At 40.4% G+C, this 14,314-nt stretch overlaps 1 protein-coding gene across 7 annotated transcripts in view; it reads right to left on the bottom strand.

Moving 5' to 3' along the window:
* Positions 1-241: 241 nt before the first annotated feature.
* Positions 242-14,314, bottom strand: part of TTC1 (tetratricopeptide repeat domain 1) — a 42,894-nt gene continuing 28,821 nt past the window's right edge. For all 7 annotated transcript variants that reach the window (XM_039485640.1, XM_039485639.1, XM_039485641.1 and 4 more), the window contains 2 exons: positions 12,973-13,027; positions 242-467 (listed from right to left, as the gene is read on the bottom strand). In XM_039485640.1, coding sequence (XP_039341574.1) covers positions 331-467; positions 12,973-13,027 — 192 coding nt within the window. In that variant the 3' untranslated portion in view covers positions 242-330. The remainder of the gene's footprint in view (positions 468-12,972; positions 13,028-14,314) is intronic.

Raw genomic sequence — 14,314 nt, 5'->3', positions numbered from 1 at the left:
GCTTGCTAGACTGATGTTGTTGTTCGCATGAGAGCGAATGGGCCAGGGTAACCAACTTCCTTATTAGGGAAGACAAATAATGATCTTGAAAAAAAAAACCTACTCTGGGCATAAAGCTGTTGCTGCAAAAGGGAAATCAAATGACTTGTTTTTTCCATCCACATTTTAAACATTTCACCAAAGTGGAAACGAATACCCTCAAGTCTATTTTCATTTGGATAAAGTGATTTTACATGTTAAATGATTGCTGAACCCTTTTATTGGTAGTTGCAAGCATGGTGTCACAAAGCTTGAAAGCCAGCTTTTTAATAGGAGCAGGCCTAGCTCATGCTATCTGTTGTTATTGTTTGGATTTTGAACAAAGTTGATGGAGTATGAGCCAGTTGAGGAATCCTGTTTGACCTGGAAATTTTCTGTCGACAGGCCAAAGGGTCGAAGAACCAAGTTCCCAAGATCTTTCAGCTTACCTGAAATGCAAAATTAAAAAAAATATTAAACATATAACTCCAGCCTGTGTGTATAGGTGGGTTGAAAGATACAGACGCTCCCCGAGTTACGTAAACCCGATGTACATAAATCCGAGCTTACAGAAAAAGTTCCGTAAGCTAGAAATAGGAGGGTTGGGGTTTTTTTGTGTAATGGTCGGAGATACGTTTCCAACTTACGCAAAATTCGAGTTACGCAAGGCATTCCGGAACAGAACGCTTGTGTAAATCAGGGAGTGTCTGTACTGAATTATCTACATCTCCACAGGCTGGTTATACTGTCTGAGACATGCAGCAGAAATCTCCACAGCCCATTCAATCCTTAGCCTTTGAGACCAATATTTTTTCCAATTATTGAGATGTAGTCACTTGTCCACTAGGAACTAAAAACAGACCAGCAAGCCAATTGCATATTGTGCCCCAAAGAGCCTGATTCTCAGACAATGGAGACATGGGGATTATATTTTAACTGGCTGCCTAGAAGTGGCTCTGTTTTCCCTTACCAATCCTCAAGACAAGACATTACTTTAGGGCTTGGTTACACTTGCAAGTTAGAGTGCATTAAAGCAGCCCCAGGCGCCCTAACTCCCCGATGTGTCCACACTGGCAAGTCATGTAGAGTGCCTGGAGTCTGCAGCTGGAGCGCTCCTGGTAATCCACCTCCACGAGAAGCAGAAAGCTTGCTTTCCCCAGCCTGAAACACCCGGGCGTCAGTATGGATGAGGTGTTGCATTACTGCGCTGTGATTGGAAAGATCCCATAATCCCCTGATTCAAGTAGCCCCTCTTCTCATTGTTTTGAAGTCGGCTGCAGGCATGCAGATATCCCCTTTCAAAGCTCCATTTCTGATAGCCGGCATGCTTATCTGCTCCGGGACAAAGCAAACCATTAGTGTGGAATGCTGCTCTTGTGGGTGTGTGGACAGGGAGAGGTCTGCTGCTGTCTGAACTTACTAGACAGCATGCTGACACACTCTCAGCTCCCCAAAACACACTGTCTCTCCCCCCACATACACACAACACACTCCCTGTCACACTCCACCCTCCCCACATTGAAAAGCACGTTGCAGTCACTTGCACACTGGGATAGCTACCATAATGCACTGCTCTTTGTGGTGTTGCAAGAGCTGCTAATATGGCCACGCCAGTGCACTTGCAGCTGACAGTGGAAACACACGGCAGTGTTTTCCCTGCTGCGGTCTCCGAAGGCTGGTTTAACTCCCAGCACTTTACATCTGCAAGTGTAGCCATGCCCTAAGACAGCAACAGCAAAGTGCTGCTTTCTCCCCAGCACTTCTATGTGGATTTAACTCTGATAACTGCACCATTTGTTGGTCCATTTCTGATCATTCTGAAAATTCTCAATTCCCACCTGGCTGTCAGTTGAAACATCTTCAGTTTAGAAACAGGCTAAACATTCATTTAACTTTCTAACTAACCCCAGAAACTGTGTAAATAGCCCCTTCTCAAAAACAGGTTTTGACAGTTCTCTCATTAGCTGGCAAACAGTGTAATTCCCTTGACTGGATTATGTTACACAGTGTTACTATAGTTAAATTATCCCTCTGGCCAATTAAGGAGCAGCATTAAAGGATTTTGAAGAGAGTTCAATCCAGTCCTATTCTAACAAAGAAAATGGCCAAAATCAGAGGCCAATAGGGCAATGGAAGGCGTAAGAAAGCTCAGAAGACTTAATAAGGATCCTCAGGTTTTCAAAAGGAACAGCCACGGACTTCAAACTCATATTGACTCCCCATTTGTGAACTATGATAAAAATGTACATGTTCTAGATGAGTATAGCCAAGTGTAATGAACGAATGAAGAAAAGGGCACCTGGTCTGCACATACAAATGCATTTGCATATGCAGACTGAGAATTTAAGTTTCAGTGTATAACCGCTTACTGATCATTTTGTCTGTTAAAGCCTGGCGTTTGGGCACGTAAGCAAGGACACGTCATTGCATTCCCACTGTTGAAAATAAGGCCCTCTGTAACCAACTTTAAAAACAAAAACAGACAGACAAACAGACAGAACCAACATCACCAGCTACTGTAACTGCAGTGCAGGTAATATAACAGTAGTGTAACAGGTATTATATTTGGTACCAAAGTTAATACAAGCTAGGGGTTTCTCCTATTGATTTAGTACTAATTTTTCAAGAATTAATATGTTTTGACGTCAGATTCCCGAAAGTATTAGTATAATTGGCACCTCAGAAAGATGGTGAATGTGTTTAAGGGCTTGATAGTATCTCCTGAAAGTTTTCTTTAAGGATAACAGGTAAAATCAGGCCAAAAAAAGATGAAATTAAACAGACAAAAGGGAACAATACCCAATACTGGCCTAGTAACACCAGGCAGAGCCACTGGAATGCCGCTTAGCCAGCTGCAGGATCAGCAGTAAGCCAGGCAGTTGATGTAGAAAGCTGGTTGGCTTTGAAGGAGATAAGAGGGCAAAGTCTATGCTGAATGATAAATGTAGGCTGCTCCCCAGATAGCAAACAAATTAAGTCTGAAGCCAACGCTGGGTTTGGAGTAATAGGCTACTTACCCTCTTTAGAAAGGTTTTCTATCACTAGATCTAATCATTATCAGCTCAGCTTTCCAAACACACAATGGAAATTATTTCAGGAAAAATAGTAGGTGGTGGAACAAAGGAGTTGGGAAAAGAACCTCTACCACTATTTTTATTCATGACCATGTATTTAAGAAACTTACAAATACTGCCCACACCACTGCTTCTTGCCAAGAAGTGTACAGATTCAGACTCGATTTTTTTCAGCTGATACCAGTCATAAGAAATGTTCTGTTCTATGCTATTCAGGTTCTTCTTCACTCATAGAGAATATGGTTCATTACTATGCCTGGAAGTTTATGAAGTCTAAAAAGCATTCAAGATATGGCCAAGTATGGGATCTTGGAGTCTGATACTAGATGACCATGGACACCATATTTGGCTTTTTCTCTTCTGATACAGAAAGGAGAACAAGCCTCTGCTTTTTAACATGTCCTGGAAAGAAATCTTCTGCACCACCTCCCTACTCTTCCCAAGCAGTGTAACCCTCACCTCTGCCACTTAAAAGTTCCTCACAACAACGTGCAAGACTTTGCCCAATATTTAGGGCTTTACTATTGAGCCTGATTGTTACAGTGAAGCAGTAACTTCACAGAGTGCAGAGTCTGGCATCTAATGCATTTAGCATTTGTCAAACCATCATATTAAAGGAGCCCATGATAGTGAACAGTGCCTTGTCTGAGAAATGTTACTTTTTCTTTGAATTTCCTAGGTTCTAACTTTAACTCCCATTCTTGGAAGGTAACACGCACGCTCCACAAATACGCACCTGCCACCTTAACTTCCTCATCCCACAGGTGAGTGCGTGGGGTGGTGAGGCATTTCTTAAACATACTTAAATATATCCCTTGCATCAAGGATGTGCAAGCTAGTCTGAAACAAGCTCTTATGCTACACATTGCTAATAAGCAGCCAAGAGAAATTTGATAGCACTTTCAGTCAGAGCTCTCCGTTTGAGTACAACTCCTGCACGTGGTTTCAAGACATCAGTAGCAATAAACTACAAAGGTCACTAACGTAAATTGCTGGTGAATATGGAGCTCTGCAGGAGAGTACCCAGAGTAATTTCTGGAAACTGTTCAGATCTACTTTCAGTTTCAGTTACCACCACTGGTCTTGTCACACTACTCCACTAACAATATCTGTCAGCAACCACAATGGTTTATTCCTGCCTGTTTATCACAGTCTGTTGAAGCAGGGTAACACACATAAGCAGACACTCTTCTAGATACAGTTTGTTTAGCATGCTGCAAGTCAAGGGCTCAGGCACAGATTTTACAAGGAGGGGAGCCAAAATAAGAACATACACACACACCAAAATTATTCTCTCACTATGACTTAAGAACTATTGTACAAATTCACAGATTATGAACCCAGAAGGGACCATTGCGACCATGTAGCCTGGCTTCCTGTATAACACAGGCCATGGAACTTCCCTGAATTAATTCCTGTTTGAACTAGAACATCTCTATTATATCTACGTCTGCTAGAATAAAGAGCAAATTTTGGTTCTTCATGTAGGTATTTAAAGACTATGAACAAGTCACCTGTAATCTTCTCTTTCTTAAGATAAGTATACTGAGCTCCTGGAGTCCATCACTATAAGGCAAGTTTCCAAGCCTTTAATCAATCTCATAGCTCTTCTCTGAATGCTCACCAATTTATCAATATCCTTCTTGAATTGTGGACACGAAGATTGGACACAGTAGTGGTCTCATCAGTGCCAAATACAGAGGTACCATAACCTCCCTACTCCTACTCAAGATTCCCCTGTTTATAACATCCAATGATCACATTAGCTCTTTTGTTAAATGACTTCACCACCTCTGAAGGACAACGATCTCATATTTTGCACTGTGCACAATGAAAATGATGGATCTGCAATGTAGCAGCACACAGATCTAGGCAGGATCAGGGCCCCATTGTGCTAGGCACAGTACAAACACCTGATAGTACATTAGATCTCAAAATGCTTTACAAAGAAGGGAAGTATTATCTCTATTTTAAAGATGGGGAAACTGGTGAAAAGAGACGATGCAGCAAGACTATGACAGGGGTGGGAATAGGACTCCTGTCTCCTGAGTTCCAATCAAGTGGCACTACAAGGACTGCTGTATGCTATGACACTATTTCAGGTCAAATTAAATTCCATCTGCAATAAACCAAAAATGCAGCACTGTTTCCACTGTAATTTAATCAATCTCAGAGGATTTAGGGTTTCGGGGGGTGATGGGGAACAGAAAGGAAAGGTAAAGAAAGTCAGTTGCTTGAGCACATCTCCATTCCATGCAGTGGCTGGTCTTTCAGAAGTATAACTGATGAAAATCATCATTACTTCAACATCTATACTCCTATTTTCTATATAATTCAGATCTCAGTTCAAAGGGCTAATTCACTAGTGGATATTCCTTAAAGAGTCAGTGAATTTAGGTTGGTCTTTGGAGATCAACATCAAAATTCTGCAGTCCTAGGATAACTATACTTATACAGAAACAATGCCAGTGTTATCAGGCTTTCAGCTTATTTTATCCAGAAAGACCTTGTCTATACCAGAGTAGCTGGTTTTCAGGTCAATCTTTCCATTTAATTCAATTTTCCATCTGGGTTAATTGAGACACGGAGGTCAAATGAATTGGCTAAGGTCACTCAGTGAGAGGCTCAACTAGATTAGCTTCCTGGTTCCAGGGCCTTTGCTTTAACCCCACCAATGAACTATTAAGACAAGTAGTTTTATAATTTACACTGCATCCTGAAAGCTTTTTGGTCATAGAACTTGGAAGTTCTTCATAGTGTCTATGTCATCAGGATAAATAGCTACTATTGTATTTGGAAACAAAGAACTGGTCATTGCTGAGCTTCAATCTTTTGGGTGAGCAGTGTCTTTGTCTAACAGTGGAAGAATCTTGGCATAGTTTGCATCTCTGGCACATTCTTGGAGTCAGTTGTAAACAATTTACAAATCACCCAAGCACTGCAGCTGGCTCAGGAGCATGCAGATAAGTCCTGTGTCAGGAAACAGTGAAGGGCCTTTTCTAATCAGAGTTAGTGTGTTGGCCCTTTTCCGGTCATACTGAAGCCAACAAACAGAAAATAACTCTCTTGGTATTCTTACTTGCAAGCTAAGCCATTTGTTTTGGAAGCCAGATGCTGTGTGATATATCTGATATTTCAAGCCCTCTCTCTCTAGAAATCTGCTCAATCATTTAAGCAGGAGTTGGGTCACAGTCCACCTTCTGATTTAGTCTTTTTGAGACATCCATAGCAGCCTCTTTTGTTGCTACTAATTTAAGTCTAAAATTAAGCGAAAGAAAGACTTACTTCTTCCAGGAACTCTGGCCCAAACACAGTTCCTTCTGCTTACAGCACATAAACCCATCATTGTAGCAGGCCACTCCTCTCCCTCCCCCACACTACTGGATTAAGGTTTGTATGTAAGTATCTCTCTCTCACATATGCGCGCACACACAATCTCTTAAAGAAGAACTGTGCTTGGACGCACAAGTGACTCAGCAACAAAGGGCACGGCTACACTTGCAGATGTAGAGCACTTTGAGTTAAACCAGCCTTTGTAGAGCGCAGTAGGGAAAGTGCTGTAGTCTGTCCACACTGACAGCTTCAAGTGCACTGGCGTGGCCACATTTGCAGCAGCACTGGGAGTAGTGCATTATAGGCAGCTATCCCAGCATGCAAGTAACTGCAACGTGCTTTTAAAATGGGAGGGGTGGGGTGGAGTGTGACAGGGAGTGTGTTGTGTGTATATGGGGCGAGAGAGAGTGGGTTTTTGGGGGGGCTGAGAGCATGTCAGCATGCTGTCTTGTAAGTTCAGACAGCAGCCGACCCTCCCCACCTCTCTCACACAGCATTCCACAGTAATGGTTGCTTTGTCTCGGAGCCGGCTGTCAGAAACGGAGCTTTCAAAGGCCATAGCCACACTCCTAGGCGAGGTCAAAACAATGACAAGAGTGGCCACTTGACTTAAGGAGATTATGGGACATTTCCGGAGGCTGATCAGAGCACAGTAATGCAACACCTCATTCACACGGATACCCAGGCGTTGTAGCCAAGGCGCAGCAAACGTTATTCCTCTCACCAAGGTGGAGTTCCAGCAGCGCTGTAGCGGTGGAGTCAGAGCACTCTACGTGCCTTGCCAGTGTGGACGGGTAGTGAGCTAGGGCGCCCGGGGCTCCTTTATTGCGCTGTAACTAGCAAGTGTAGCCAAGCCCAAAGTGTTCTTACCTCTCAGCAGTCAAGTGCTTATTTGTCCTAGAGCAATGTCAGGTGCTCTCCTTTCAGAGAGTTAGTGTTTGCTCACAACAAGGTCACTTTGATGGACATCAGTCTTGACATTTAAAAAAGCATCATTCACGCATAATCTACTGTGTCTACACTCTACTTGGAGTTTCACCATAAGCATTTATTAGACAATACATTATAGCTATTTACAGATTCCCCATTAACCTCTCAAATACCGCTGAAATCAACAAATGAGGCGTAGAAATGTGTGTAATCCATTATCATTCACCTAGATGAAATTTAACTCCCCCTGGCAATCATGATCAGTAGACAGATACATAGGAGTATACTTTGTTAGTTTGTTTATGAACAGATCTGATCTTCATCACTATTGAGTCTTGTAATTCTTCTAATATGAATCTGCCAATATTACCTGTTTTGTTTAGAAATCCAAAGATAAGCAGAATGGTGCTTTGAAATTTCTCCTGTTCTACAAACATAATATTAACCGATTAAAAAAACCAAGGCATATTAATTTGCATGATGAGTTTTCATCCGTGAGCAAACTACTGCATTTCTAACACACGTGAACAAGTTAAAAAGAGCAGGGCAAGTCTGCTGCTCCGCTCCCCCAATCATGCATTCAAAATGAAGCAAGCTCACAACTGATGTAGATTTAGTTGCTGACCATTTCACATGATCTCACATTCTCCATACCTGTAATATCAGGGCTTAGCAGACTAGTCAGAACTTCATCTGAGTTTGCCTTCTAGCAGAAAGGAGCAATTTTCATTCTCTTAGGCACTAAATCTAATGAACGTTTGCTGATCTCATATAGCTGGCAAAAGAAGAGGTGCTGAGGAAAGCTGGTGAGAAAGGAGGTCAGGTGCTCTGTTTTGATAGGCTTTCCTACTGGTTAATAATGTGATTGTGCACTAAGCACACTTTGTAGTTTTCTGGTGGGCTCTCATTTATGCCCTTTACACAGAGGTATCCATTACTTTTTATACGATTTGACAAATTTAATGAACAGGAGGAGCTGGGTCAAATAGATTTGCCAACAGTACAAGTGGCTCACTGCCTACAGATTGTACAGATAGTTTTGGCAGTTTGATGCTTCTCTTTTCTTTTTGTGGTACTGCGCACAAAACCTGAACTGCTCCCACATAACCCGCAAACTGCTCAAAAAACAGCATTTAGCTCTTAAACTTCCAGTAAATAGGTGGGTTATGGTTCTCATCAATGAATCAATCAAAAGAGAAGCAGCAAATAAAAACAAACTGAGATGGGTTACTGCATGCTCATGTCCTGTGCAGTACAGTTGTAACTATGTCTGTCCCAGGGGTGAGGTAATATCTTTTATTGGACCAACTTCTGCTGGGGAGAGCGAAAGCTTGTCTCTCTCTCATCAACAAAAGCTAGTCCAATAAAAGATATTACCTCACCCACCTGGTCTCTCTAATGTTCATGTCCTGGCAATTTAAGTTAGGCATAAGGTGTTCACATTGAGGAAGTCAAAAGGAAATAAAAAAGTCATGCAAATATATTGTATATCTGCAAAGATCTGCATAAGTTAAGCTTTTGCCATGTTTGTGAAATTGAAAAATAAGCAGAAGTTAGTGTCAAGTGATTATTCCAAACAGGCAAGAGGCAGCAGTTATCCGCAGAGGCTGGCTGGAAGCATGAAAATCATTGAATGTGAATGCCAGTCTTTAAGGAGTTCTACGGTAGTTTAAAGCTTTAAGAAGAAACAGGCATAGTCTGACACCCAAGTGGTTTTTATGTTCCCATCTTTATTCTGTCAGTTGTTTATTGCTACATGCACCAACACGTTCACATGCAAAAATTCCCAACCAGGCAATCCATAAGAAAAATCCAGGGAAGAATGTGTACACGGACTTATTTACACACAACTGATTAAGATGCTGTGGTTTTGCGCTCCTGGCACATTGTGCTGTAACAAGTTGTAGCAGTGGAATAAGAGTAAGCAGGAAACACTCTATGCAACACTTGGAAAAGGAGCAACTAACTCTACATATTAAAATGTTGAGGTTTGTTTATACCTACATGTAGCTTTCAAGACAAGGTGTTAGTTTGCTGATTTAACTCTATCCTTGGGGACAGAGTATATTTGTAACTAGAAGAATAAAAACCTAGGAAATTGATGTTACTGGTGGCTTTTTCCATCTAAAGTGAGAATTCACTATGGTGGACAGAATGTTGTTAGCTGCTCTCCAGTACCCTGATCTTGCAGAGACTTAAGTGCATACTTAGTTTTTACAGGAAAAGGGGCTAAGTTGCCAGAGCTTTGAAGAGATGCACTAAATATATTGCACTCCCTCTGACAGCCCTTGAGAAAAGGACTGGGGCAGGTGCATTCTCATTATTAGCACCTAAGGTGATCTACCATGTACTCACTGTGTAAGTGCCCTAAGAAAGGTGGTGAAGAAAACACTTGTCAAAGTAGCTACAAATATGAGAAACTTTCAATCCCTAAAATAATTAAAAGCTTAAATTTAAAAAGTTATTTTTAAAAAAGGATCAAAGCTCTTTTGTTGATGTATAATGCATGTTTGATAGGCAGAGCAAAGAGTCATGAAAAACTAATTTATCTTTCAGACAGACAAGGAATGGCTGGGTGAGTTTTGATGTCGCTAAGTCTACCGCGCTCAAGAATGGGACTGTCTTGCAAGAAGCGAAAGAGCCTAGAAAGCACATACAGGAGCTTTCTAATTTCAGACTCACTCAAGACTCCTATTCCCAGCTGGGGTACAAGGGACTTTACTGTGAAGTGGCAAGTTCAGGGGACTAGCCTGATCAAAAACCAGTATGCCAAATTTAGTTTTTAACTCTCCTATTGTGCCTATGTATTACAAGGATTCTCCAAACATACCTGCTGCAATAGTGATTGTAAATGGAACAAATAAAATAATACTTACGTGTTACAGAGTACTATTCATGACACAAGACACTATGTCAAGCTGACAGTTTATGTCAAGCCCTAAGACTACTATATCAAATCAGCATCTCTTGCACAAGTAAATTTACTGCATGTAGGCTTGGATGCCTCAGTACATCTCCCAGAAATCGAGTCAGCGCTTGGCTGCGTACGTCCATGCAGCTGGATATGACTGCTGATGGACTTAAGTCATTGCTCAGCTCTGAGACTAGGGACTCTATTCCTCATTTGGAGGTAAAACTCCCAACAAAGGACCAGAGTCTGATCTCGGTTACACCAGTTTAAATCCAAAAGCCAGAACTTCACTGGATTTAGTGAGATCAGATGTGGCCCGAAGTTTACTCTCTGCACAGGATCGGGCTTGTAATGATAGCGTATGTTGCTAAATCTCTTGTTTTAACACAGCCTCAGATGATTAGCAATGAAATCTTTCTGCCATCAGTACCATTAGCACTAATTCTGACAGAAAAACAAGTCCCAAAAAGCTCCCGAGACTTTTTTCACACAGACAGATCTCTAACTCACTATACTCAAACCTAACCCCAAATCCTGAAAGCAAATCTCTTCCTTCTCGAATTATCCACCATTGTAATTTATTTAGATCAGCACCACACCTTGTATTTTATTGATAAATATGTTTTCAGCCTCTTACAAATATGGCTAATGAAACTGGTGATGTGCAGCAGCTCTAGAAATCCTTATTATGTGCAACTTCTCTTAAACCTACTGGGAATTGACAAGTACAGAGCAGGAGTAGCTTGAGGACTCAGCTTTCAGCCTCACCGCTCTACAGAGAAGAGTTCAATTTAAGAAAACACTGACTTCAGCAGCAGCTCTTGAAACAATCCTTCCTTCCTAATTTTTTCAGGGATTACACAGCCTCTCAGCGCACAAGACGGATGGAATGTTTTTACCCTGGCTCTTACTAGATTAGTCAAAGGATAGGGGCCACTTAAAAAAAACAACACACACGTATGAGAACCTTTTAGCTACTATTGTCAATCTGAGGCTGACTAACCAGATTAGTAAAAAATTATTTGTAGATTTTTCAGTCTGTTTTGTGTATTCAACAGCACTGTGTCTAGTCAGTCTCAGTTTGTGCCCTGTGTGATCATTTGCCCTTTTATTTATGCATCTTCCAAACAACCTTAATAATAAAAGGAGAGAGGATTTTTTATAAAAATAATAAAATAAGGAAAATAAAATAATAAAAGCACCAAAAGTGTCTGGACAACTCAGCAGCATAGTGCCTACTAACTGCTACCAACTCATTTTCAAACTGACTAGATTTCAATTGACAGTATCCTTTAAATACAAGAGAAAATGCAGTATTTGGGCTGCTGAAAATTGCATCCAAGATTCTAATTACTATTTTTTTAAAAGTATTCTAAGCATCTAATTTTCATCTGTGTTTAGCCAGGGAACTAGACTTCATACAAGACGATTACTTACACTCATGAATACCACATTTGAAAACCAATCATACTTGGCCAATGTGTACTAAAATAATAATTCTATTTTTTTTTTAACCATTTCCTTATTTCTGAGAATTGCATGCAGGTGCTCAGACACTGCAATCACAGGGGCATATAATTACTTAGGGTCTGATTAAAATCAATGAGATGACTGTTTTCCCTGAACAATTTTATTAACAGTACCCTTTGGCACAGATTTGTCTGAGAGGCAACATTGTCCAATGGATAGAGCACTGGGTTGGAAGTCAGGAGACTGTTCTATTTCCAGAGAGCTTAATGACCTACCCTGATGCTTTGGGTAAGTCACTTCACCTTTGTGCCTCAGTTTCCCTATGTGTAAAATGGGGATATTGATATTTACCCTCCTATTTGAGATCCTCTGAGATCTATGGATGGAAACTGTCACAGAGCCAAGTACTTTCTCACAGCCATTCTTTTATGCACAGCAGATTCAGAGATGCAAAAATTGACACAAAACTGCCTCTAAGAAAAAATGTGTCTTTGCCAAATGTTTTTTTGAAATTTTCCAATTTAACAAAACTGGAAAAATTTCTGCAAAAGATTGAAATTTTCAAACAATTTTATTTTTTTGTGTGGAAAATACTTCACATTTTTTGACCAGCTGGAATATGCACTTTACAAAAAGATTTGGGTAATTTTAAAAATGTCATCCCATTAGGAAACTGGTAGAAATAGTCTTTTAGCTCTGAAGGGAAAGGAAATTTGGTATTTTATAGTCCCTGGTTCACATTTATCTTCAGAGTCTGGTATAAAAGAAAACTGACGTTCTTTATGCAGAAGAGACTGAGTTCTTTTCTAGCAGGACAGGTCAGAAGTGTGACACATTGGCAGCCCTATGACGTGAAAGACTGCATGACAGAGCTACGTGTAGCACAAGCCAGGAAGAGATTCACTTTTCACAAGTACTAAAAATTTAATTTTTTTTGTTGTTGAGTGTCTTGGACAGTTGCTTATTTAATTCCTCAATAATAGTTTCAGCAAGGCAATTTCTAGCAGCAGAGTTTTCCATGGCTGGAGAGGAGAGAACCAAAAAAAACAAAACAAGTCCCGCCCCCCAAAACAGACATCTAGTAAGATTTTTTTTTTCCCCATTTCAACAAGTGCTTTGGGAGACTTGCCCACTTTTGTCTGCAAAGAATTTTACCTAGTCATGCAGTTTTGTTATTTCTACAAAACTTCTCATAAATTTTACTATGCATACAAATTATATGCATGAATTACTTACCTAACATTTCTGTCTTTAATCTTTCATTCCGCTCTTCAATCTGTCTAGGTAATCGCTGAAAGAGTATAAGAGAAGACCAGATTCAGAAGGATGCTTTTGGCAATCTTGTCAGATAAACATATATACTGTATTTTGCATACACATACCCAGGACATAGACCCACTACTTATGGTCTAAAAGAAACGCAGATGTTAAACAATGACGCTTTCATCTTGTTTAGAAACCTAACGTCTGCCCCATTAGATAGGGGGAAAAGCGCAATGTTCATTTATAAATCATTTTTCATTTCTAGGTTAAGGCGGTCAGATGGTGCCTATTTGTTTTCTAGTATTTTAATTGAAAAGCAAATAAAAGTTTAAAAAAAAAAGACAGAATAAAAATCTATTTTTAGCTACATCTCCAGCGTGGCATTTATTAGTCTTAATAAAAGAGCCTGTAAAAAGCCAACTGCAATCAGGCACCGTGTTTAAGTTATGAATACAGACATATCGGGGGTGTGTGGGTGGGGGGGGGGGAAGGTGTGTAGATTGCTGGGAATCTGGGACATTTGCATGAGATTGTAGAGAACTTCCATTTTATGAAACATTAGAAAACACCTCTTCTTTATGCACCTCAGGATCTCTTGTTTTAACGAAGAAGCACCTTGTTATGCAAGACATGACACAACCAAATCTGAGAGATGACAGAATGTTAGAGATCAAGGACTCTATGCTGCAAGTTCCTCCATGGTGGAGGGGAACTCCAACACCCATGTGACGCCCCACTGTGCAGGATCTGGGTCCTAGTTACATATTCTTCTTGCCACTGGGGCAATCCTCAACAATAAAAAGCTTGCAAGTTTATTCTAAAACATGTATATTAGACAATTTTACACACAGTCTTAAATCTCTAGAAGTTACTGATTTCTTTAAATTATGCCTAAAACAGTTGCTAAGTGATCAAGGCAGCTCACACCCTTATAGTGCATTCTGCAATGAGCTCTTGCCGGATAAATACCATGAAAATATTAATGGGAAGTTTGTTGCATTGTAAGTGTATACCGTACTTCACCAAGACAGAATTAAGGGATTCAATTCACCACTTTGGTAAAGAAAACAAGGAACAGTCTAATGTACATTGATTCATAGAACCACCACTGTTAGATACATTTTAATTTTGTTATAACAATGTAGTATGGAAGACATCCATTCATTGTACATCACATATATATTCCAAGGGTTTTTTCTTGATATTTTTCTGTTGGGCTCATCAGCTTATAACTGAGCATTTGAGGGAGTAATTCTATGCACTGAAGAACTGTAATCACAGCTCTTAATGCTAGCAGCTCTTCTTGCTGGAGACA

The sequence above is a fragment of the Mauremys reevesii genome, linkage group 8 (assembly GCF_016161935.1).
Source record: "Mauremys reevesii isolate NIE-2019 linkage group 8, ASM1616193v1, whole genome shotgun sequence".
NCBI classification, from domain to species: domain Eukaryota; kingdom Metazoa; phylum Chordata; order Testudines; family Geoemydidae; genus Mauremys; species Mauremys reevesii.
Note: the sequence above shows the minus strand (reverse complement) of the source record. Positions and strands in the feature narration are given on the sequence as shown.